Source organism: Leucoraja erinacea, chromosome 17 (assembly GCF_028641065.1).
Source record: "Leucoraja erinacea ecotype New England chromosome 17, Leri_hhj_1, whole genome shotgun sequence".
Lineage (NCBI taxonomy): Eukaryota > Metazoa > Chordata > Chondrichthyes > Rajiformes > Rajidae > Leucoraja > Leucoraja erinaceus.
In genome coordinates, this window is record NC_073393.1 from 2427488 (window position 1) to 2453637 (window position 26150).

Consider the following 26150-nt stretch of genomic DNA (forward strand, 5'->3'; position numbering starts at 1 on the left):
GGAAATCCTTTAAAACCGAGATGAGAAGAACTTTTTTCACACAGAGAGTGATGAATCTCTGGAACTCTCTGCCACAGAGGGTAGTCAAGGCCAGTTTATTGGCTATATTTAAGAGGGAGTTAGATGTGGCCCTTGTGGCTAAGGGGATCAGAGGGTATGGGGAGAAGGCAGGTATGCGATACTGAGTTGGATGATCAGCCATGATCATATTGAATGGCGGTGCAGGCTCGAAGGGCCGAATGGCCTACTCCTGCACCTAATTTCTATGTTTCTATATGTTTCTATACAATAATGAGCACAGATAGAAAGCCAGAACCTTTTTCACCCAGGATGGAAATGTCCATTACTAGAGGCATAACTTTAAGGTCAGAGGGGCAAAGTTTAAAACAGATGTACATGTTGTTTTAAACAGAGGATGGTGGGTGCCTGGAACATGCCGGTGACATTTAAGAGAGGAACATGGATATGTAGGGAATGGAGGGAATTGTGGATGTGTAGGCAGTTGAGATTGACATCATGTTCAGTTCAGACGGGGTATAGATTGTGGACGATCAGCCATGATCATATTGAATGGCGGTGCTGGCTCGAAGGGCTGAATGGCCTACTCCAGCACCTATTGTTTATTGTCATGGGCCAAAAGACCTGTTGCTGTACTGTTCAATGTTCATCACCGATGTACTTCCCTTGTCATTTTCCCCGGCACAAGTTTATTTCCATGTTAAAGGAATATTACGCACACTTATGCACACCCAAGTTTCTGGCTGTTGTAAGTGATCATTGTTTAACTTCATTACTTTTCTGTTATCAAGAGAACTGGCAACATTTTTACAAAGACAAACATTAAGAAATTGACTTCCTTCATTGCTCTTAACTCCTTGCATCTAAAACAATAATCTAAACTGTATACTTGCGGTTTAAGCCGTGATCATCTTGTGCTACATTTTAAAATCATTAGATTATTTATTTTCATCACGTTTAATATTTTCATTAATAATAATTACTTACCAGGAATTAGAATTAAAATGCTGGAGTAACTCAGTGGGGCAGGCAGCATTTCTGGATAGAAGGAATGGGTGATTTCTTCCCATTCGGGCCGTGGTCGAGACCTTTCTTCAGGCCGAGTAAGAGGAGAGCGAGATACAGAGATAAGGAAGTGTCAGGTGTGAAAACGAGCCAAAGGGGATGGAGATCACGGAAAATGTAGAATAGATCATTGTTAACTTGGAGAAGGTAACAGCGAAGCATACAGAGATAAAATTTAATCAGGACTGTCAGACTAGTCGGAGAACTGGGAAGGTGGGGGGGGGGGGAGGATGGAGAGAGAGAGAGGGAAGGCAAGGGTTACTTGAGGTTAGAGAATTCTGTAAGTTGCCCAAGCGGAATATGAGGTGTTGTTCCACCAATTTGCACTGGACCTCACTCCGACAATGGAGGAGATCCAGAACAGAAATCTACCTGATCTCCCGGTGGCTAAACACTTTAACTCCCCCCTCCCATTCCAACACTGACCTTTCTGTCCTGGGCCTCCTCCATTGTCAGAGTGATACCCAGCACAAATTGGAGGAGCAGCACCTCATATTTCACTTGGGAAGCTTACACCCCAGCGGTATGAATATTGACTTCTCTAACTTCAAGTAACCTTTGCCTTCCCAGTTCCCAGGCTGGTATGACTGTCCTCGGTTACATTTTATGTGTTTGCTTTGGTGTTACTTTCTCCTAGCTAACAATGATCTATTCCACATTTCTTCAGCTTCATTCCCTTTGTCTCGTTTTCACACACTTCCTTATCTCTGTATCTCCCCCTCCCCTGACTCAGTCTGAAGAAGTGTCTCGACCCAAAACGTCAACTCATTCCTTCCATCCAGAGATACTGCCTGTCCCGCTGAGTTCCTCCAGCATTTTGTGTCCATCTTTGGTTTAAACCAGCATCTGCAGTTCCTTCCTATAACATTAGAACTAAAAAATATCATGAATCTTTCAAACTCGCTGTCAAATATAATTGCAAATCAATTAAAAAATTAGCTCTAAAAGAAAACCAATTGAATACTTAAAACTTTATTCTGAATAAGGATCTCAGTAATTAAACCAATACAAATTTGCAATCAATTGCAGCAGGCTGTAGTAAAAGTATGAAGTGAAATAAATAATTGTTGACTAAGTAAATTGGTCACATTTAGAAATAAAAGCATAAATACTGCAGAATATGTACTTTCATGTTTATTTCAACTTTATGTACCACATAAGTGTGACAAGGAATCAATTTAATGTTAATGCAAAGTTACATGATTTCACCCGAGGTTATTTGGAACCTTCCTTCCTTCAATACAAATATAAATTCCCAAATTCATGCATGCAAATATAAATATAGGATAATTGTGCAATGAGGATAAATAAAAATAAATTGACAGGAACTACTTCTAGCCACAAATGGGATATGTCGGTGGTTATGTGATAAACTATTCTCAAAACATCGGCCCCGAACCACATCAGGGCAGATGGAACATAGCTAAATGAATGCAGTTTTAAATAAACACATTAGAAATTAATGAAGTCCCAAGAGCCTACAGAGGCTGTAATCTGGAGTATATGGCAAGCTACTGCGGGAACTCAGCAGGTCAGGCAACATTTGCAAAGCAGGGGGGGGGGGGGGGGGGGGGGGGGGGATGGCCGGCGTATTAAATAGTTTTCCTACATCAGGATTAAGGCAGGGTTCTTGACCCAGGATGACAACCAACCCTCTGCCTCCACAGAAGCTGCCTGACTAACAAACTTCCTCCAGCATTGTGTTTTTTCCTCCAAAAATTAAAAATATAGAAAGGAAGAGTGGATATAAAATAACCGCTAAACTGTTGGCTCTTTAGGCATGTTAGAGCTTTTGAGCAAAGAAGCTGTCTGCCAAGTGCTATACATTTTGGGGCTCAATGTTTACAGCAATGACATGTGATAAATTCTGCGATTAACCCCTTTTAATCTTTATAGAAATTACATTTTACACAGCTAAATGACCTGTGACAAAATAAGAAGTGCCATTTTGTGAAGAACTGTGGGCTGCAGCATTTTTAATTGAACAGACAGGTTCATGGCTAAACTAATTATACATCTGCCGATAAATACTTACTGCCAAGACAACTCTTGGACTACAGGACTATCGAGAATGGAAGCACTTTTTCATTTGCTGGGAATTGTGAGTGCGATTTTAGAAATACACATTTTTAAAAGCAGCTGTACAATGTCTGTACAAATATATTTCATATATAGGATTTTGTAAACACAATGAAATTAACAGTATACAATTCCAAAACTTCCTTTGCCATTTTTCTTAAAATGATTACCTACAATGGATGGGAATATTTCTTGTGGCATGACGTTATCCATCTCACTGTCTATGGTTTCATTCAATCTACTTCTGGTCTGTTCTCTCTTTGTTGCAGAAGTGGAAATGAGTTCATTAGTAATTGCCTCGTCACATTCAGCCGTGTTGAGGGGGTTCAAGACCACTATTTCTTCACTCGCAGCAGGATCACACTCCTCGATTAATAAATCTGGTACTTGCTGCGAAACACAACTGCCAGAATCTAACTCCAAGTTTTGTTCATTTAAATCACATTGTAAATTTGTCGTTGGCCCCAGGTCACCTACAGAATAGAAAAACAAACGAACCGTTAGATTTATTTTGTTGCTAATTTTGCATTTTCAAGCTATGATAAAAGACCACAGTAATTCAATATTAATTTTTAAGTAATTGAGCTGACTTTTCAACAGGTAAACAAGGATGCTTGAACTTTTATTTCCAGACGATAATTAAACTACAAAAAATAACTTGGCATTGAGGAAGTACTCAATAAATTATACCAATAATGAAACATTCATTCCACAAGCATTCAGAAAATATTGCTGCACTGTGGAAAACTAATTTGAAGAATAATCAATGGTATGCAGTGGTTATAAACTTCAAATAAACAAGTCCACCTATTGTTTTTGCCCAAATGCAGGTTCCATATGGAAGAATTCTGACAATAGTAAAACAATTTAAAACATCTACCCAGAGATGCTGCCTGTTATTCCAGCATTTTGTGTCTATCTTTGGTGTAAACCAGCATCTGTAGTTCCTTCCGACACAACTTACAGCATTCTTTTCCACTTACTTGTATGATGCAGTACAAAAAATGGTTTCTTTTTTGTGAAGTTTATTGCAAATTTAGACATTGTAATACCATAGTCTTCGTGATTATGTATAAGATTGTTCATCATTGTTATTTTTGGCACCTCGTATAGTTCTTCCATGAAATTCTGCAACATTCAAATAAATTGCATTAGGATTCTTGTGCAACATTTTATTCCACATGTACATGTTACATCCAATTTCAGGACACGTTACACCTAATTATTGGAGACTTTCTGGCACATACCAAACCATTTTCCAAACAAAGTATGGATATGCAAGGACTTATTTATTTTTCCTTCAAAGGTTTCAAAGGACTTTTATTGTCACGTGCATTTTAACACATTTTAAACACAAAGGAAAGGACAGACAGACTGTTGGCGAGGCAGCCATTGCTGGCGCCACCCGGTGGTTACTTGACGTGTTCAAGTAACTATTTCAGAAGTTACAAAAATTAAAGTTTTCAAACCGCTGGGGCATAAAAACAGTAACGGGCTGATCACTGAAATCACCCTATAGAAATGAAGATGAAAATGATATTTTACTAATGCAGACGGCCAATCCACTAAGAGCACTGCTCAATTGGCAAGTTGAAAAATGATTTCATGATATATTAAACAAAAATGCAAAACTTTCATTGCTAATGATAATTGTTTCAATATATAACAATGAGCAGGAACAGAGATAAGGATTTTTTTTTTAATCTGCCACATTACCTATGCACAATACTGACAGTTTTAGGTAGTAACGCCAATATGTTGCTATCATACCATGGGATGTTTCAATAGTGCCTGCCTCATTATGAAACCATTTCTATTTGTTGATTAATTCCAGCTGCAACCATAGAACATTTCCCTACACCCACTTTTTCTATCATTATCTATTGCCAGCACATTTTTTGGTCAAATGTCTGGCCAACTATCTTCTTTTATTTAAATCTCTCATCTCATTTCTATTTTGTGCTTGGATTGCTTTCTTCATATTTAATTATTATATAATTGCATGTTACGACTGCTGTACTGTTCATTAAGTACTACTGAACTTACCTTAATAAGTATTCCCTCCTTGCAGTGATGTATATCATTGCCAAACAGCTCACATATACTGCTGGGATAAATTTCAATGCCTGCCCCCTGTGAAAAATGACAATGTTAATCTTTTGCTTTGGCGGTGACAAAGCCTTGCAGCTTAGATGCATTCAAACTTTCAATTCACACACATTTATATGTCTCATATAGTACTCTTTTCTTACATTTGAGTTCAATACCATATGGCTGAATGCAGCAGAGTTAATGAATATTGCCCTTAAGAACTGTGTTCTTTTACATCTACTCTTGTTTAACTTTTGGAGAGAAAAAATCCTAATCTATTGGCGTTTTGGTTTTTGTGACCTAGTTCTTCCTTTGACTGGTGACTATTGGAATTAAATGAGGTGGCATGTACTTAATTTTGAGGTGCTAAATAGTAGGGGTATGTTGCTATTTGTTTTTAAACTCATTCCTCAAGACAGCATTTTTTTTTTTTAAAGTTAATTGATCACGGAAATATTTTGAGAAATTAAAAATTAACCTCTCCACTTCCTTTATAAAATAAGGACAAATAGGAACTGATTTTATTTCCGGTCTGAACAGTTCCTCTTCCCATTACGGATTTCCTATTTGTACAAGTTATTCATATATATTTCCTTTGGTTAAAATACCGTTAACAAAAAATTGAAATTTATAACTTGTTTTCAAGAATTTTGAGTCTGCATGTAACATGCAAATTCATATTTTTTGTGAAAATATACAGAAGAACTTAACACTTTTATGCTTCCTCACATAACTTTAAGATCAAAAGAACGGAAGAAGAAGAAGAAAAGCAGATTAGGTTAATCTACACCACTCTTGTCATGTAAGATACATCCATCTCATCTCTTCATATAGTAGCGCACTACTAAATTACTATTTGAAAACCACAAATTGTATTAAAATCAAGATTAGAACGGTATGTTATACTTTAATCAAGTTGAAATTTCCTACTGCAGCACAATATGTTGAAAGCTAAAACAACGTTGAGATAGTTACAATTCTGAAGTATGCAATTAGACTATACCTTTGCTCCATATACATCACAGTTTTTCATATGCAGTTGTGCTGAGGTTCTCAACACAACCCCTGTAGAATCACATTGTAATACACAGCCTTCAAGAATAGTTTGGCCTTTACGGACACCTAGGTAGTTAAAATAGCGAAGTTAGTTGAATGCAAGACCAATATTTTTCAGCAGAGTCCAAAACTAAAATACTTGTTTCATATTTCAATGATAATAATCGAATAATCAATGTTATTGGTAAAAAAATAACATGAAAATGTTAATATGTTTAAGACATAAGAATAATCAAGCACCAATCATGAAGCAAATTAAAGCCTTTGTAATAAATAGTTCAACTGAGCAGAATTAAAATATTGGACATCTAGTAATCATTTAATATTTTTAAAAGTCCTAGATTCTTCTGCCCTTACACACATTATGCAACATTATATCATACTTACATAAAATACCTTCTGTAGCATCGTGCTGAATAATTTTCAAATTGGATATTTTGACACAACTTGCTGTGCAATCAACAAAGGCATCTCCTTTGCCTTCTTTCACTAGAACAATGTCATCAGGAAGTCCATACCCTGGGCAGTGGGAAGGAAAACAGAACCAAATGTCAGTTAATGGAATAAAGGAACAGCATATTTGTATGATAGAACCAGTTCTAAATACCAAGAGAACACCACAACATTCATGGTGCAGGACTACTTGCTTGAGTGGCAAAGAATTTCGAAAATATTATGCTTCCACTTCATGCTATTCTGCTCTATGCAAATCGTGAACTACCATTTTGTAAAAGTTCATAAACAAAATGTATTTAAAATTATATTAAAATTCAAACGATCTACTCGTACTGAGTTGATAGCGCATGCCTGTTTGCAGGTGGAGGTTTGTGTACTTGAGGTTCCTCCACCACCACTCTTCAGATGGTTCACTGCCACCAAAGCCACTAGTTCAGTGCAATCTTTGTGAAAATTAGATGGAATACCACATTCCCCCTCCCAGAGTTCTAATCCCCAAGGATTTCTTCTTTTCCATATGACTTGAGCATGTTAAACAAAATTCATAGACATCATCTATCACAGATGATATCTACGACCTTTGCCTCCAGACCCTAACCCTCTCGTCCTTGCTTTCTATTGACTATACACTGTGTCAATCTCCTCAGAGCAAAATAATTTCCCTTGTCTGCATGTTTAAGAAAAAACTGCACATGCTGGGAAAATCGAAGGTAGACAAAAGTGTTGGAGAAACTCAGTGGGTGAGGCAGCATCTATGGGGGGGGGTCTCGACCTGAAACGTCGCCTATTCCTTCGCTCCATAGATGCTGCCTCACCCGCTGAGTTTCTCCAGCACTTTTGTTTGTCTGCATTATTATTTGTTATTTCAAAAATATTCACTTTAAAATTAGTGCTAATATCCCAGTATTAGTGGATTTTGTTCAGAAGATTAACAAAATGACACAAGCAAGCACATGATTCCTCTGGCATGCAAATGAGCAAGACAAAAGATCTTATATATCACAACCACAATCCCAGGAAAACAATTGCAGTATTAATCATGAAAGTATATCAAGACAAATGTCACTGCAAAAAAAATGATCCATTCCAATAATATCATTCTAACATACATAGCTGGACACAAGTTGAAAATAAATGGTGATGGTCATGTTCATTCATTCATGGAAAGCTAATGTAGAACTAAACTTACTAAAAAAAATGTAAAAGTCAAACAGGGTTTGAAGGACAGAAAGGCAAGTACAAGTATAAAAATAACCACAATCATGACTTTGATGAATAGGACTAAAGAACATTGACATGGAAAGCAACAATCAAAACAAATTGACCAGGAGTTTAACCCTTTTGATTTCATTTCTATCTGTAAGTTTGTGTTTTATCACTCGATGCACAAGCACAATGATAGCAATGGTGTTATAGTCAGAGAAATACAAATACAATTGATCTTTGCATGAATAGTAACTCGTACTACTCTTACCACTGATGCATCAGATAGATTTCTCCAACTAATTCAATTATATTTCCAAATAATATCTTCCCAAATATAACAAACCATACCTTTCAAACACTACCTCCTCAAAATTATTCATATTTAGCTGCAGTTATTGAATTAATATCAGACCTGTAGAAAGCTAATTCATATTAATTTATGGAAATACTTTGAGAAAATCACCCAGAGATTTTTAGAAATTACCATATAAATGTAAGTATTTGGGAGTTGTATGTGACCCAAATTGGAGCCGAATATCTTTAGTGTGCGGGTACGCATACAACGCCCAGCTCTACCACCGCTGCCTCTCAACTAATCAGCTTGTTTTAAAATGATCAAGCATTTAATCAGGTGCGCAACAATGATGAGCAACAGTTCTCTCCAACTAAAAACTGGGAGACGGATGGGATAGATTTTGTCCTCCATCACAAATTACTTTTGCCAGCTGTTGACACATCCTCCATCCATTGTCCAAACAGGAAGCAGGCTGTTATATTTCCCCAATGCTCTATCATACTTGAGTTTGACTTGATGGTTTCAATTATCTTTTTTGAGTTTAGTTTAGAGATATAGTGGGGAAAACAGGCCATTTGGCCCATCAAATCCGTGCCGACCAGCGATCGTTGTTACACTAGCACACACTAGGGACAATTTACAATTTTTACCAAAGCCAATTAACCTACAAACCTGTACGTCTTTACAGTGTTGGGAGAAAACTGGTGAACACCGGGGGAAAACCCACGCAGGTTACAGGCAAGACTTACAAATTCCATACAGACAGCACCAATAGTCAGGATGGAACCCGGGTCTCCGGCGCTGTGAGGCAGCAACTCTACCACTGCACCACCGTGCCACACCCTATCTGTTTGGATAGCATGCAAAACAAAGCTTTTCACTGTACCTCAGTTTGTCATAATAATAAACCCAAACCCAAATACATATTATCATCCCTTTCCTCGTATATGTGCCAGAGAGAACCTGCTATGGTGCAATATATTTTTCCTAATGCCCTTACCTTCTACTTGAATGGAATCAGCAATTGTGAAAGAGCCATTCACGCTGTAACGACCAGGACAGATAATAACAATATCTCCTTCATAACATGCATTTATTGCTGCAAGTGGGTCGCTATGAAACTGACAGAAGGAAAAGTAGTTAAAGTAAATCATTTACTTGTTCATTCAGAACATATTCCACGTCAATATTAAGCATTTCCTATACCAGTAAGCTTCAGGCTCCCTTCATTAGGCAAGTATCACGTGGCCCTTTGTTCCTTTCAAATTTATTTATACTAACCCTGGGTGATATATTTTCCTGAAGCCTCTAAAATGCTGAACATTTGATGATTAGACCTACAAATGAAAGAAACATCAAATACTTCCCAACAAAGCTATTTGGCATCAGAGGATGTTGGAAAATGCCAACCGTTCCACTGCCAACATTTAACCCTGATTGACATTGACATCTTCACAGCGTGCACACAGCAAAGGCAAGCTGAATTTGCGGAGGCCCGACAAAGAAAACAAGCTGGCTGAAGTATCCAGTATTTTTGCTACCGCCAGGATAGAGTTAGTGTAGCAGCAGCAACAATCGATGAATGGAAAGTATGTTTGTTTTGATGTTTTTAATTATTTAAATGCATGCAATTTTAAAAATATTTTAATTTTTCTTAATTGATCAATGATCTTGAATATTGCCGAATGTCAGGGACAAAGCTGGTGATGGGGCTCTGATGGTTATTTTCCCTACAGCCATTTTGGAGGCAAGCCTGACTCGAATGACACAACTCTATAGCAACATCATGTCACACAATGTCCTACTACAAACTATGTTATGCTTGTTTGGTTAAAATTGAAATGAATGAAAATGTTAAATAATTACAAATTCATAAGCAATACCATTACAGGATCATTCCAATTTTAGGCTATGCCATGCAATTTTTGAACCTGTATGCCACTTAACTAATTAAACACATACTGTAATCTGTTTTGGGTGAAAATTAATTAATCAACAAGTCAAATTAAATAAATTCACTAAGACAGTTATGAACTTGCCACTTACATGAAATTCTTGCCAGTTAAAAAAAATGCTAAACTGTCCACTCAAGTGTTTCCGAATTTTAGTATTCCATAAATCAGTTTGTTAAAAACAATATGGCATTGGCACCTACATAACAACAACAGTATAGTAAAAGTAAATACTATACAACTATCGGACATCCTTCTGATGCCAAAGAAATACTATTTTAAACTGTTTCACAAGGCTAAGCACTTTACATTATAATAATCAAAATCAATCACTCAACGTTTGTTTATTCAACTAAAATTGCATTGCCTAAATGGTCAGTGAAAATCATTACCTCCATTGCTTGTTCCTGAATAAAAGAGTCTGGGTTTAGTTTCTCCTTCAACAAAGACTTCAGTAGAGTAATAGTCATGGAGCTTGAAACAACATGAATCATTTTTTCACCTGATGGACGAGTTCCTTTGGCCTGCTTTCCTGGCAATCCATATCCATCCTGGCGTAGCACATACCTAAAAGATCATTTTTCTTAAAGGTTACTGATTTCAGCTATGCAAAGTTTTATACACATTTCTCTGTTGTGTTTACCTAACCATTCTCTTTCAATGTCAATATTTTGAAATCAAAGATTATATATTATTCCCTTTGTGTGATACAATATCTAATCATATACATGTTATTATTAAATGGAATGCAGGTTTAAAGACTGCATGACGTAACAAAAACTTGGCATTGCATGATCTTGGGGTGGTAATACTTATATATTTGTAATTATTTAAAAAATGTATGACCAATGCCAACTGGAAAAGCATATCGTTTGTAGAAGACTGAATCAAAGGAAGGGTTACCTGTAAAGTGGAGACTCCATTATTCGAAGTTTATATTTTAGCTTGTCCAGCTCTTCGCAAAGTTTAACACCTTCCACCATAGAAACATTGTTCAATTCAGATTCAGAATCACTAGCAGAGATATAATCTCTCACTTTTATAAATTCTTTGTACGTCTCCTCAGACTTAGACAACAACTGATTATATTCAGCGATGAGATCAACAGGAACGCGATCCTCAAGAATATCATAATACCTGAATTGAAAAGAAATTAATGCTGCCTCCATTAGTACAGATTAGCTTGTGTTACCAGTACAGAACAAAAACACCTACATGCCTTTATTACTGCAGTAACAAATATTTTCAGTTTATTAGGTTACCCTTTAATTGATATAGTAAAACTTCAATAATTTAGTATCAGACTACTAAGGGCCTGTCCCACTTAGGCGATTAGTTTGGCGACAGCTGAAAAATACGCTGTCGCGGCGTGATGCCTGTATTGTCATGAACGGTCTCCTCAAGTGTCGTTACTTATTTATTGTCGCTGCTGGATTTTGAAATGTTCAAAACTACTCGGCGACATTGGGCTTGGCGTTGCCTGCCTTCTCCTGTCGTAGGTGCTGTCATAGGTTGTCGCCAGGTCATGAACTTGGGTTAAAATATATTAAGTACATTGGTGCATTAATAGAAACAATATCCATTAGTTTGAAAAATCTGCTAGTTCGTAGACCACATTGTGCCCGATTAATTGTACATTATTGAATATTATTGTACATTATGTGAATATTGCAGAATGCATATTCAGTCATTCCAATGCAACTAAGTTTCAAATGTTTCTAAATGTAAAATTGCAACAGTTTATTTTTATATTTCAATGATGTTTGCTGTGTTTGTTGATCAAGTTCAGGTGCCAACTTCTGCAATCTTGTTTCCATATAAAGACACAATTTCATTGAATTGATTAAGTGAGGAAACGAGCCACACAAAATACACAAAACCAATTCAACCTCCCATTTGCTTGAAATTAGCCTGCATTGAAGATTGTCAACAGTAGAACAAGCTACAAGCAAGACCACACTGCCAGCTAACATCAGCTGCTGGATATCAATTAATGGATGGGCCAGCACACGATATCCACTGTCTAAAAACACTGTTAAAATTAATTCCCAAACCTTATATAAGAATATAGGACAGAGCCAGAAACATATGGCTCTGGGATAATTTTCACAATGGCCATTTTCACAAGGATAAAGAAATAAAAAGTTGGTGTCAGAGTGAAAAACAACAGATAACATTATTAAAGCAAAATACAGAAATCCTGCAATTCATTGATTAAAATCCCCTTTAATCAGGCAGGTTAAAAATAGCCTTGTCGTCAAAAGCAGATCAAATTTCAGTTTGCTTAGAGCACCATCTGGTGTCAAGAATCAGTCAAATTACAAAATAGCTAACGAACAGTGAAGCTCACAATGGTGCAGCAGAGTTTGTGACTCCGAGTGGAATGAGATGTAGACTGTCAGAATGTGGAGAATATAATGTCCTGTCAATACAGCTATGAATTAATTATAAAGTTCGCACAAAGCAAAATTCATTCCAGCTATTTCACCAGCAGGTATACTTAAGTACAATTAGATAACATTTAATTATTAAACAAAAAAAAGACTAAATTCAAATTCAGGAGTGATTGTATATAATTGACAATGTTCAAAGTTTCTTTCAAATTAACCATATACAAAGAGGATACAGAAAGTGGCATACTATATTTGAATGTACTAAATGTATTTAATATTTACGGTACAGTGTGGGTGACCTATAGTGGGGAAGTGCAGATTCTTGCACCTCAGTTAATTGATTTCTGCCCTGTAAGGAATCAGAGCAACTTTACTGTGGGATTTACAAATTTGAACCCATTTCGAGGTTACAACACCTTAGTGGTTACGTTATACAATTAGTATCGAGAAGCTCGACTATTGATCTGGGGACACAAGTTTCATTCCCAGCACGTCAGTGGGAATTTGAATTCAGGTAATTCAATAAATCAGGTGACTGTGAGGTAACACGTGTTGGCAAATACCCATCGGGTTCACTTAAGTAACTATACCCTCTAAATGCAGGAGGAAAATAGGTATAGGCAATAAGCACCGACTTTGCCAACAACTTGTCCCTCACAAATATATATATATTTTTTTTAATCAAGTTTACAATCTCCATTTGAACCAAGATGAGAAATCATAATCACAATCCCTAAAAACTATTCCAAACTTTGAGATAATTTATCCAGTCATCAGAAATGGCATGATATAATATAATCACTAAACTAGCTGAATAAATTCTCAATATCTGGCAACATATAGCCTACATTAAAATTAGACAATATATACCTACAGTTTTAATCTTGGTTCACAACATCTGAGAAAGTAATCAAAATCATCATCATCGTCATCTTCATCCCAGATTCTCCAAATATGTTGGAAGAAAAATCTGCAACGTATAAAACATTACGCAATTCACACTGTGTAAGAAGGAACTGCAGATGCTGGTTTAAACCGAAGACAGACACAAAAAGCTGGAGTAACTCAGCAGGACAGGCAGCATCTCTGGAAAGAAGGAATGGGTGACGTTTCGGGTCGTGACCCTTCTTCAGACTGGTTTAGGGATAAGGGAAACCAGAGATATTGACAGTGATGTGGAAAGATAAAGAACAACGAATGAAAGATATGCAAAAAAGTAACGATGATAAAGGAAACAGGCCATTGTAAGCTGTTTGTGGGGTGAAAATGACAAGCTAGTGCGACTTGGGTGTAGGAGGGAGGGATAGAGAGAGAGGGAATGTCAGGGCTACCTGAAGTGAGAGAAATCAATATTCATACCAATGGGCTGCAAGCTGCCCAAGCGGAATATGAGATGCTGTTCCTCCAATTTGCGTCTAGCCTCACTACGACAATGGAGGAGGTCAAAGACTGAGAGGTCTGTGTAAGAATGGGAGGGAGAATTAAAGGGCCCAGCAACCGGGAAATCAGGTTGGTTCAGGCGGGCTGAGCGAAGGTGTTCCACAAAGCGATCGCCCAGTCTGCATTTGGTCCAGTGGTATGAATATTGCTTTCTCTCACTTCAGGTAGCCCCGGCATTGCCTCTCTCTCTATCCCTCCCACGCCCAAGTTGCACTAGCTTCTCAGTTTCACCCTACAAACAGCTTACAATCCTGTTTCCTTTATCATAGTTACTTTTTTGCATATCTTTCATTCATTGTTCTTTATCTCTCCACATCACCAACTATATCTCTCGTTTCCCTTATCCGTAACCAGTCTGAAGAAGGGTCTCGACCTGAAACGTCACACAGTCCTTCTCTCCACAGATGCTGCCTGTCCTGCTGAGTTACTCTGGCTTTTTGTCTAAACAATTCACACTACTTGCAATTAATTATATTAAATACATAAACTAATTCATTGATAGGCTGAAAACATCAAATTGATCATATACGGTAGTTTTGATTCTTCTACTTTGAATAGTTTGAACTGATTCTCTTACTTTGATTCTCTTACTTGAAGAACCCGTTCCTGAATCTGGTGATGATCTTTTAAGCTTTTTGATCTTCTGCCCGATGGGACAGGATAGAAGAGGGAATGGCCAGGGTGTATGTGGTTCTCGATTAAGTACCATTAGGCTGTGGGCCGAGGAGCTTTATTCCAGTGTTTCATGACCCAAGTCACAGAACTACATGAAATTTTCACATATTGTGTAAAAGAAAATATATAAATCACCACTGAAACTCGTCATGAACAAGACTTGCACATTTTTTAATTAAATTAGAGAAAAAACGGAAAAATTTCGGGTATTTTTAGTCCAATCAAAGCACGTTTAACATTGAGTTGCATGCCAGTTGGCCAATCACGCGCTTTGCTTCAGGCTAGCACACAACATGGCTGAGAGGACTTCACTTCATTCATTCATTCATTCATTCATTCATTCATTCATTCACTTATTCATACATTCATGAAGTTGAGGGCCCAAACTATATGTATCAATAACAAGGTAAATTAAATATTTTCACTAACACCAGCTTGTTGTAGAGTAATAAGTCTTAACCATCTAATCTCGGAGCTGCCTGCGACAACTTACCGGGAAAAAGTGCTCCGAACGCGGGGCGTATGTATTTAACATAGTGAAGCCGCGGTCTCAATTAAAAAGCGGCCAATTCGCGAGCGCGGAGCCGCAGATCATCTCCGCGGGCGGGGAGAAAGGCTGTACATAGTGCCGTCTGTAGTGGCCGTTTCCAGGCCCTGACCACGGGAGAAAAACGGAGGAATATTCATTGCACTTTATAGGCTGCCATTGAAGTGAGAAATGGTAAGAAATGACTGATGTTTATGTAGAAATTAATTGGTGTATGTGAACTTAAACTTGAACTAATTTATCTATGGTAGTATCAGTTATTCTCATTAACATTAAGTAGAGGTTGAAATGTTATGAATTGAAGTCCATGCAGACTTAATGACTATGAGATGTTTTTTTTTGTTGCCTCTGCCTGACCCTCCACAGGGGATGGTCTCCCCTGCCATTAATATATATAGGTATAATAATATATAGTTTAAATGGACTGCAACACGGAAATAGGCTGCCCATCGTGTAATATGGGCATTGGCCACTAGATGGCGCTTACTTTCCCGATCTCATTTTCTAATTAGTTTAATTAATTAATGTGCAACTTTCGGCAATGACGAGTTATGACTTCCTTCTCAATTATATTTCATCTAAATCTGTGGAAAATGTCATGTAGTTCTGTGATTTGGGTCACGAAAACAGATTTCTAGACACATTTTTGATGCTGGGCCCACAGCCTACATACACATTTAACATGTATAATGAGCCTTTGTTAAAATAATACAGCTCTTCTACTGACCAACAAGCTACTGAATATATTTTGATAATTTTCCAATAATGGCTCAAATTAAAGGGAGAGACTGATCAAAAATATTCAATGGTTTGAATACTTGTTTGTTTGGAAAATGTAATAATAAATGTAATTAAATCTATTACCTGAGATGCTCAATAGCTAGGGCCGTTTGTTCGAATTCTCCTGATTCATCAAAAGCCACGTAGAGTTCTTGTAGAGGGACTTGGTGATTTTTTGCTTCAAGGAAACTTTCCATTCCTTCCATGTTCAGAGAATATGTTTCAGACTCATAACGGAATGGTTCTGTTAGTTTCACCACTGCTCTGAGGTTTGAAGTCTCCAAATCAGTCACCTGAAATTATTTTGATGCAAACTAAGTGTATTATTTTCTAAATATGTTTAACCAGCATGAATTAGAATGCAAATTTATGTTTTTGATTGTGTAATGGTTAATATAAGTATCATATATTTGATCACAATGACCAAATCAAGTCAAAATGATGGACAATGCTGAAGACTCTCAAGGTGCAGAAGATATTCTTCGAAGTGAAGTATAAATTGGAGCCAAAAATGATAATCTAATCCCAAGGAACATGATAAAGCTAAAGATTTTGTCTTTCAGTTTATAAGTTTAAACTAAAAGTAAAATTAGTGTAATTATTAGTATCGTGTTTGTGAATGTTTGTAGTAAACTGTTTTAGTTTCTAAGCAAAAAATCCTTTCAACTTAATCTTTCAGTCCAAACTGTATTTCGAAAGCTCTTGCTTCTATGGAAACCCTCTAGTTAACCTTATTCCCCAATCACCTTTTTGCCAAGCCCAGGGGTAATATTAAACCCATTTCATAAGTCTTTCAAAGAGATTAAAACCACATAGGTCACACAATGAGCAACACACACCATCAATGTACGTTCTAAATAACTCTTCATTTGTCAGCACTGTGACAACTGTAAAGAAAAATTGAGTTGCACCTCCCGAAGGGAAATTCACAGTTCAAGTTATAAATCCTGGCGATATTCCTGCTTTTCGGATTGTACTCGTACATAAGTGTTATTTTCTGCTTCCTTATTTTCTGCTTCCGAAGAGAACTGGAGAAGATACCAAGCACTCCATTTACTTCCAGGTCAAAAAGAGCAGTATGATAGTGCGTTTCACAGTACAGCCTTTGCAAGGTCCAGGCATCTTTCTATGGCAGGAAAGTGACGTCACAGTAAAGGAAATGGCAATTTAAATTAAAGGGCGATGCGGTGGTGCAGCGGAAGAGTTGCTGCTTTACAGCGCTTGCAGCACCAGAGACCCAGGTTCAATTCCGACTACAGCTGCTGTCTATACGGCGTTTGTACATTCTCCCTGTGAATGCGTGGGTTTTCTACCAAGATCTTCGGTTTCCTTCCACACTTCAAAGACATACAGGTTTGTAGGTTAATAGGATTGGTATAAGTGTACATTGTCCCTAGTGTGTGTAGGATAATGTTAATGTGTGGGGATTGCTGATCGGTGTGAACTCCGTGGGCCAAAAGGCCTGTTTCCTTGCAGTATCCTGATTCGTTCTACTAGAAATATCAAAATGCAGTAGTTGCCACAAAAATTCCAATGAGTTATTTACCTCAACAAGCACCTCAAACGTATCATTGGACCAGATTGCTTGCCATCCATATGGTTCGAGAACCTTCTCCAAATATTCTGCTATGAAATCCTGTACCTCCGATGGCTTTGTATCACCTTTTGGTTAAAAGAGTGACAATCAACTACTAAAAAGTAGATTCTCAATTACTTCAAAATTTTGAATAAAAATTATATTTTATTTCAAGACATGTTGCAGTGTGAGAACAATTGAGAAATAAGTATTGCCATAAGTAACTGGATGCCATTTTTCTAATCCATCTCATTTATTTTGTAAAATGCATTTTAATAACAGATATCACCCAATTATTAAAAATGATTAATTTTTATATTTTAAATCTCTTCTCAGTCTCCAAAATATCGACTACATATTTTGGGACATCTTTGCAGCCCAGATAACTGTATTTCATCAGCATAGGAGCATCAGTGGCCCACAGAATTTCACATCACTTGGATGCACACTTTAGGACAAAACTCACAATTCCTTTCACTACCAGATATGCAACTCCGCAACTGTCAAATTATTTAAGCGTTTCTAATTACTGATGTAAGAAACATTCTCCCTTCTGTTGCTTTTAACTGTCATTATTGAGTTAAACACTGCCCAGTAGCTACAGTCCATGTTTTCTTTTTAAAGATCTAGATCTCAATGTAGCATCAATTATACCTTGTGTTTAAGAAGTCAATCAATCAAATCAACCAAAGACTTTACTGTCATTCAAAAATACACCAATGATGCTAGCCTGAACAAAATTTTGTTGCATCTGGCTCACCGTGCAACATAAAACAACAAAAGGATAAAATGGCTAAAAAGATTAAAAAGATATAATAGATAATAGTGGCGGCACATTATGTGGAATTCAAGAGTCTGATGGCTCGGGGGAAGAAGTTGTTGCAGAACCTGGCCGTTCTGCTCCTTATACTGCGGATGCTGGAAAATCGAAGGTAGACAAAACTGCTGGAGAAACTCAGCAGGTGAGGCAACATCTATGGAACAAAGGAAATAGGCAACGTTTCGGGCATCAGTCTGAAGAAGGGTTCAGCCCGAAACGTTGCCTATTCCTTCGCTCCACAGATGCTGCCTCACCCGCTGAGTTTCTCCAGCATTTTTGTCTACCATCAATTGTACCGTACTACTTTTAGAATTAAAAAAGTTTGAAATACAATTGAATGCGATTACATACCCAAGATGTAGTCCTGGTAAGCCTTATATCTTTCATAGTATGACAGTTGGGTTGTCTCAACAACTTCTGGAAAACTCGACCTTCTCCCACTGAGAATTCTTTTCAAAGTTATGCCTTTGTTAGAACTGTCACAATTGGCAAGACTTTCCTTTTGATCTTGAAAAAGACCTGAATATAATTAAAAAAAACATTATTCACTCTCAAGCACATACTCACATACAGTTGGAATGAATACATAGATGGTTCAAAACACAACAAGCTCGAGGAACTCAGCAGGTCAGCCAGCATCTGTGGAGAGAATGTTTCGGGCTGGGACCTTTCTTCAGACTGATTGTAGTGTGGGTGTGGGAGGGGTGGAAGAGAAAGCTAAAAAAGAGTGGTGGGGGCAGGACAGAGCAAGTGATAGGTGTGTATAGGCGAGGGCAGGGGGAGTTTGATTTGCAGATGGGTGGAGTCGGTGATGAAGGTTAGAGGTGAAAAGAGTGTCAGATAAGGAGAGAAAATAAGTGAAATTTAGCCAGGGGAGGTATATAGGAGGATGGGAAGAGTGTGATATGGGGGGCGGGGGGTGGGGGGGAAGAGAGCAGAATAAAATGGGGGATGAAGGGGAAATGGAAGATTCTGGGATGAGAGATGAGTGTATTAAAGAGGGTAAAGGAGCAGGGTGACTTGGTAAGTGACGCCTTTGGCCGACAGGGCGTAATCGTTCAGCTAAACTGCCGCTTAGTCTATGCTTGGTCTTGCCAATGTAAAGGAAGCTACATCAGCAGCACCAAATGCTGTAGAGTTGCAGTACTATCCAATGGTAATAAGCATTCAGTAAAACTATTCAAATAGATATACATAAATTAAAGTAGCAATTAAATTTAAAAATAAATACATTTCAGGATATTTAAAATTACAAACAAATAATTTGGACATTAAAATAAAGCAACATTTTTCACAAACTACCCCTCTCCACATTTTCTTCAAACCTTTCAAATAAATTGGGTTGCCTTGCATCCCAGGGATAAAGTTGAAGGTACTGTAGATGTTAGATACATTCAATCATCTTCAGCATGCCACTGATTTACCCTGGACTTGATAACGTCGTGATGGTACAGAACAGGTCCAACTGCAATCAATAGCCCATTTTTTTCTAAAATATTACAATATTAATGCACCAACAGTATTTACCTACAGAGTCTGCCAAGAATTTTGTTTAGGAAATAACAGTTTAGAAACAGCAGCTGACTTTCTTTCTTCAGAGTGCAATCCGACTTGCTATTGCAGATGCTCAGCTTCTAAAGGTTTTTTTTGCCTTTGGCTTGTTCTTTAAGCATGGCCGACATAAAATCTTGCAGAATCAACTGTTAAAATAATCTATACCTGAAAGTAATTTGCCTGAAATTCACAACTCCCCATTCTGCTTGATACTTACGTGTGGATACTTGATCAATAGATCCATTAGACTCATCAGGCTCATCACAGTCAACTGCAGGAAATAGTTAAGAAGTTGCATTAATATTCTCTAGCATTAATAAAAGAACATATTTTAAAATCAAAATGTCATAGTTCGAGGAATATCTGTAACCTTTCTGTAACTATTGGGGACATCAATTCATTGAAATTGAAGGAGAGGTGTGAGTCATTATCATTATCTTACTCAATTTGTTACGTGAAACCATTTTTCAGCATTAACTATAAAAGAATATATTAGAAAAGAACAGCTTTCAATACATAAAAATGTATATATTGGAAATGGCCATGCCCTAGGATCCCCACCTGCACCCGCACATAATTGGAACAGATTTGGAGACATTTTGCTGAAGCATCTTTAAAGCCCTGCCCCACGGTACGAGTTCATTCCAAGAGCTGTCCCGAGTTTAAAAAAAATCAAACTCGTGGTAAGCACGGAGAATGAACGTCGGAGCTCGGGGACGTCTCTTAGAGGCTCGTACCGCTAACGGCAGGTACTCGGGAAGATTCATTAACGGCAGGTAAGCACGGGAAGATTTGTGAAGATTTTTCAACATGAGTACCGACGAGTGGCTATTACCATAAATCTCCGAGTTTGAATCAGGGCAAACTCGGGAGAACTCTTGGAATTAACTCGTACTGTGGGACAGGGCTAGTACACATACCCCGCAGCATGTTGTGGATGGTGACATGGCTGCAGATGGCATAACATGGAGCCCATGATCCGAAACGTCACCCATTCCTTCTGTCCCGCTGAGTTACTCCAGCATTTTGTGTCTATCATCGGTGTAAACTAGCAACTGCAGTTCCTTCCTACACAATAAAAAAGAGCTGTTCTCTAACACCTCCTTTGGGCGTCAGTTTTCAGCCAACCAAGACTCACAGTAACAACCATCAATGTTATAAACTCCATCAAGCTCAAATTCACACAAAAAACACCATTGGATGATGATGATGCACCATCATCATCCAAATACCAGTCACAATTCTGCCTCTCATTTGTCCCACTACCATCTTAACAATGCACACCATCAATTTGGAATTAGCCATGCAATTGTTCCCATGCGTTTTGTTTCAACAGTTTGACATTAGTCACAAGAGGCCACAGAAACAGATGTAATCCAAGAATGAGAAGAAGAATGAGAGGAAGAGGCACTGACCCAGACTTAAATATTGAGGCTGACCCAGTCACTGTCACACAGGGCCTTAGAACAGAGGCCGTGCTTCTAAGTTTGACATAGGTATCATACAGATGTGTACACACAGCCTTGCACACATCGCTTACACACAAACACATTGAAGGACAGCGCAGAAGCACAGCTGATTTTTTTTAAAATTCAATTTCAATTTTATTTTTAATACTATCTATCTATCTATCTATCTATCTATCTATCTATCTATCTATCTATCTATCTATCTATCTATCTATCTATCTATCTATCTATCTATCTATCTATCTATCTATCTATCTATCTATCTATCTATCTATCTATCTATCTATCTATCTCCATCTATCTATCTATCTATCTATCTATCTATCTATCTATCTATCTATCTATCTATCTATCTATCTATCTATCTATCTATCTATCTATCTATCTATCTATCTATCTATCTATCTATCTATCTATCTATCTATCTATCTATCTATCTATCTATCTATCTATCTATCTATCTATCTATCTATCTATCTATCTATCTATTTATTTATTTTTTGGGGGATTTTTTTTATGATACTGCCTGTAAGGGAAATTCATTTTGTTGTCTCAAATTGAGACAATGACAATAAATTTGAATACAATACAATACAGCTGATGGAGTTGCTACTTCACATGGCAAGCAAGCTAGGTTCAAATTTGACCTCAGGTGCTGTCTGTATGTTTGCACAATTCCCCCGCAACCATATGAAATAACATAGGAAAATTTACATTTACTTTGACAGTTAATTCATTTTTTTAAATTATAGCAAGTTAGCCAGAATTTTAATCATGCTGCTAAATAATCGAAAAGAGTACATGAATGACCTAAAGGAAAACATTTTTCTTTTGAATAGTTCAATGAAAATGCTTTGGCCCAATAAACTTTAAAAGTGTACAGCAAAATTGTCACAATATTCAAATTCCTCTACTGGCCTGCCCCATCCCATCTCTACAGTCACAAGCCCTTCAATTCTTGTTTGCTGCACATCAAAAATTCCCTTTGCCTCGCCCTTGGTGATCAACTGACCCGTTATCAAGCAGCTTGCTTACACTCATTACTCAGCTTGTGCAATAAGAAAACATTAAGAGCTGTTAGCGCAAAGAGAGAGGAACGATGAACCAGTTTAGCAGGTTTGGGTGAAGTCATTATTTGACCATACCTCACTCTCCAATCTTTCTCCCCACTCTTTGCTCCCTCTTGAACCTAAAAAATTATCTATGCTGATATCTCCTGAGCTTTTTCAGGCACAAACCTTTTCTCAGCCAGCAAATATATTTTGACATTTCAAAAGTGATTGACTACTACATAGACATAATTCCAGCCAGGTTTTAGTGAAGCAATTTCCAACATTAGAGATGTACCTGATCCGCTAAGTTACACCAGCGCTTTGTGTTTTGTACCATTTCCATAAGATGATGTGATAGGAGCAGAATTAGGCCATTCGGTCCATCAAATCTACTCCGCCATTCAATCATGGCTGATCTATATCTCCCTCCTAACCCCATTCTCCTGCCATCTCCCTATAAACCGTACTAATCAAGAATCTATTTATCTCTGCCTTAAAAATATCCATTGACAGCCTCCACAGCATTCTGTAGCAAATAATTCCAGATTCACCACCCTCCTCATCTCCTTTCTAAAGGAACGTCCTTTAATTCTGAGGCTTTAACCTCTAGCGTTAGACTCTCCTACTAGTGGAAACATCCTCTCCACATCCACTCTATCCAAGACTTTCACTATTCGGTAGGTTTCAATGAGGTTCACCCTCATTCTTCTAAAACTCCAGCGAGTACAAGTCCAGTGCCGACAAACGCTCATCATATGTTCCTCACATGAAATGCCAATGCTGCAAGGGCATTAAGGATGCTACTTGATGTCTGAGCAAATACTTAAAGACTCTAACCCACAAATGGGTTTACCTACAAAATTACCAGCAAATAAGGAATGGCAAACGGAATTGGGCCAAAGGAAAAATCATGATCTTACTGAATGGCAGAAGGTTTGAGTCTGCACAATCTATTCCTGCTTCTAACCTTTTCTTTTCATAAGTGTAAACTGTCAGATTCAAAGGGCTATATTATTGAAGTTCCCTAGAGCAACAGTTTGCACATCTATAACTGACTTGATAATAACTGTAAATACTAAGAACAGCAGCCAACATATCTGGAATCATAGATATACTGAAAATAAAATTTAAAATATATACTAAGAATAAGGCGATAGAAAATAATTTACAAGCAAATAAGAAAGTCTAGAAGAAATCTCAGCTTCTAATAAAAATTAAAGCAACTTTTATGATTAAAATCAACTTTTTTTTTTAAAAGATAAAACAATGACATAAATCAGTAACCAAAATACACATTTTAATGAATGAACGAATGAATGAATAAGTTTTTAAGAAGGAACTGCAGATGCTGTAAAATCGAAGGTACACAAAAATGCTGGAGAAACTCAGCGGGTGCAGCAGCATCTATGGAGCGAAGGAGATAGGCAACGTTTCGGGCCGAAACCCTTCTTCAAACATGAATAAGTTTATTGGCCAAGTATTCACATACAAGGAATTTGCCTTGGTGCTCCGCCCGCAAATGACAACAACATGCAGTTAGGAATGACACATTCTGGATATGTTGGATAATGTTATATATTACATTATCCAACAGGCCATTCTACACAATCACAACGTTGTAGCAATTAGAATAAACAAGCCTCGTCTTTCTACCAAAAGTGTTTCTTTTTCCTCCTGTTACCCAGATTACCCTGAACTCCAGGGATAATAACCACCCTCTCTACTCAACGGTGTGAACAAGTTGCTCCCAAATTCCTTCTGGAGTTAAGACACAAAAAGCTGGAGTAACTCGGCGGGACAGGCAGCGTCTCTGGAGAGAAGGAATGGGTCGAGACACTTCTTCAGACTGAGAGAGAGGGGAGGGGGAGACACAGAGATATGGAACGGTAAGGTGTGAGAAGGAGACATCAAAGGGGATGAGGGTAAAGGAAATGTAGAATGGATCATTGTTAGAAACATCTGCCCGGACAGGGGGCGACAGCTGGATGTGTGGCAGCTGTGTGAGGGAACATCACCGGTGCCCGCACCCACCCCCCTGCACCCCCATGGGACTCCGCACCCACCCCCCTGCACCCATGGGACTCCGCACCCACCCCCCTGCCCCTGCACCCATGGGACTCCCGCACCCACCCCCCTGCACCCATGGGACCCCGCACCCACCCCCCTGCACCCATGGGACTCCGCACCCACCCCCTGCACCCATGGGACTCCGCACCCACCCCCCTGCACCCATGGGACCCCCCACCCCCACCCATGGGACCCCCTGCACCCACCCCCTGCACCCATGGGACCCCCCCGCACCCACCCACCCATGGGACCCCGCACCCACCCCCCCCCCCTGCACCCATGGGACCCCCCCACCCACCCCCTGCACCCACCCCCTGGACCCTGCACCCCGCACCCCCCCTGCACCCATGGGACCCCCCCCCCTGCACCCACCCCCTGCGCCATGCACCCATGGGACCCCGCACCCACCCATGGGACCCTGCACCCACCCCCTGCACCCATGGGACCCCGCACCCACCCCCCCCTGCACCCATGGGACCCCCGCACCCCCCACACCCACCCCCCTGCACCCATGGGACTCTGCACCCACCCCCTGCACCCATGGGACCCCGCACCCACCCCCCGCACCCATGGGACTCCGCACCCCCCCCCCCCTGCACCCATGGGGACTCTGCACCCACCCATGGGACCCCCGCACCCCCCCCCCTGCACCCATGGGACCCCGCACCCACCCATGGGGGACCCCGCACCCACCCCCTGCACCCCCCCCTGCACCCATGGGACCCCCGCACCCACCCCCCTGCACCCATGGGACCCCGCACCCACCCCCCACCCATGGGACCCCTGCACCCACCCCCTGCACCCATGGGACCCCGCACCCACCCACCCCCTGCACCCATGGGACCCCCACACCCCCCCCCCTGCACCCATGGGACCCTGCACCCACCCATGGGACCCCGCACCCACCCCCCGCACCCATGGGACTCCGCACCCACCCCCCCCGCACCCATGGGACTCCGCACCCACCCCCCTGCACCCATGGGACCCCTGCACCCACCCCCCTGCACCCATGGGACCCCGCACCCACCCCCCGCACCCATGGGACCCCGCACCCCCCCCCCCATGGGACCCTGCACCCCCCTGGGACCCTGCACCCACCCCCTGCACCCATGGGACCCTGCACCCACCCCCTGCACCCATGGGACCATGGGACTGCACCCACCCATGGGACCCCCCCACCCCCACCCCCTGCACCCATGGGACCCCGCACCCCACCCCCCTGCACCCATGGGACCCCGCACCCACCCCCCCTGCACCCACCCCCTGCACCCATGGGACCCCCGCACCCACCCCCCTGCACCCATGGGACTCCGCATGCACCCATGGGACCCCGCACCCACCCATGGGACCCCGCACCCATCCCCCTGCACCCATGGGACCCCGCACCCCTTGCACTCACCTCCCACAGCTCCCACCGCCTGCTCTTCGCCGCCCAGGTCCACACACTCCGCTTCTTCCCCGGACGGGGCGGCCGCTTCTTCCTCCAGCCGCTCGGACATGGCCGCGCACTGTCCCCTCCCGCCTCGGGGGCGCGCACTGTCCCCTCCCGCCTCGGGGGC

At 40.0% G+C, this 26150-nt stretch overlaps 1 protein-coding gene across 1 annotated transcript; it reads right to left on the reverse strand.

Annotated features, from left to right (window-relative positions):
- Positions 1–2034: 2034 nt before the first annotated feature.
- Positions 2035–26150, reverse strand: shcbp1 (SHC SH2-domain binding protein 1). The gene is made up of 14 exons (XM_055648372.1): positions 25991–26150; positions 20221–20274; positions 18801–18968; positions 17600–17715; positions 16138–16346; positions 13486–13581; positions 11122–11355; positions 10611–10785; positions 9267–9387; positions 6697–6828; positions 6257–6375; positions 5209–5295; positions 4146–4290; positions 2035–3635 (listed from the first exon to the last, which is right to left on the reverse strand). The coding sequence occupies exons 1-14, from the start codon at positions 26088–26090 to the stop codon at positions 3280–3282; spliced, it is 2112 nt and encodes a 703-aa protein (XP_055504347.1). The 5' UTR covers positions 26091–26150; the 3' UTR covers positions 2035–3279.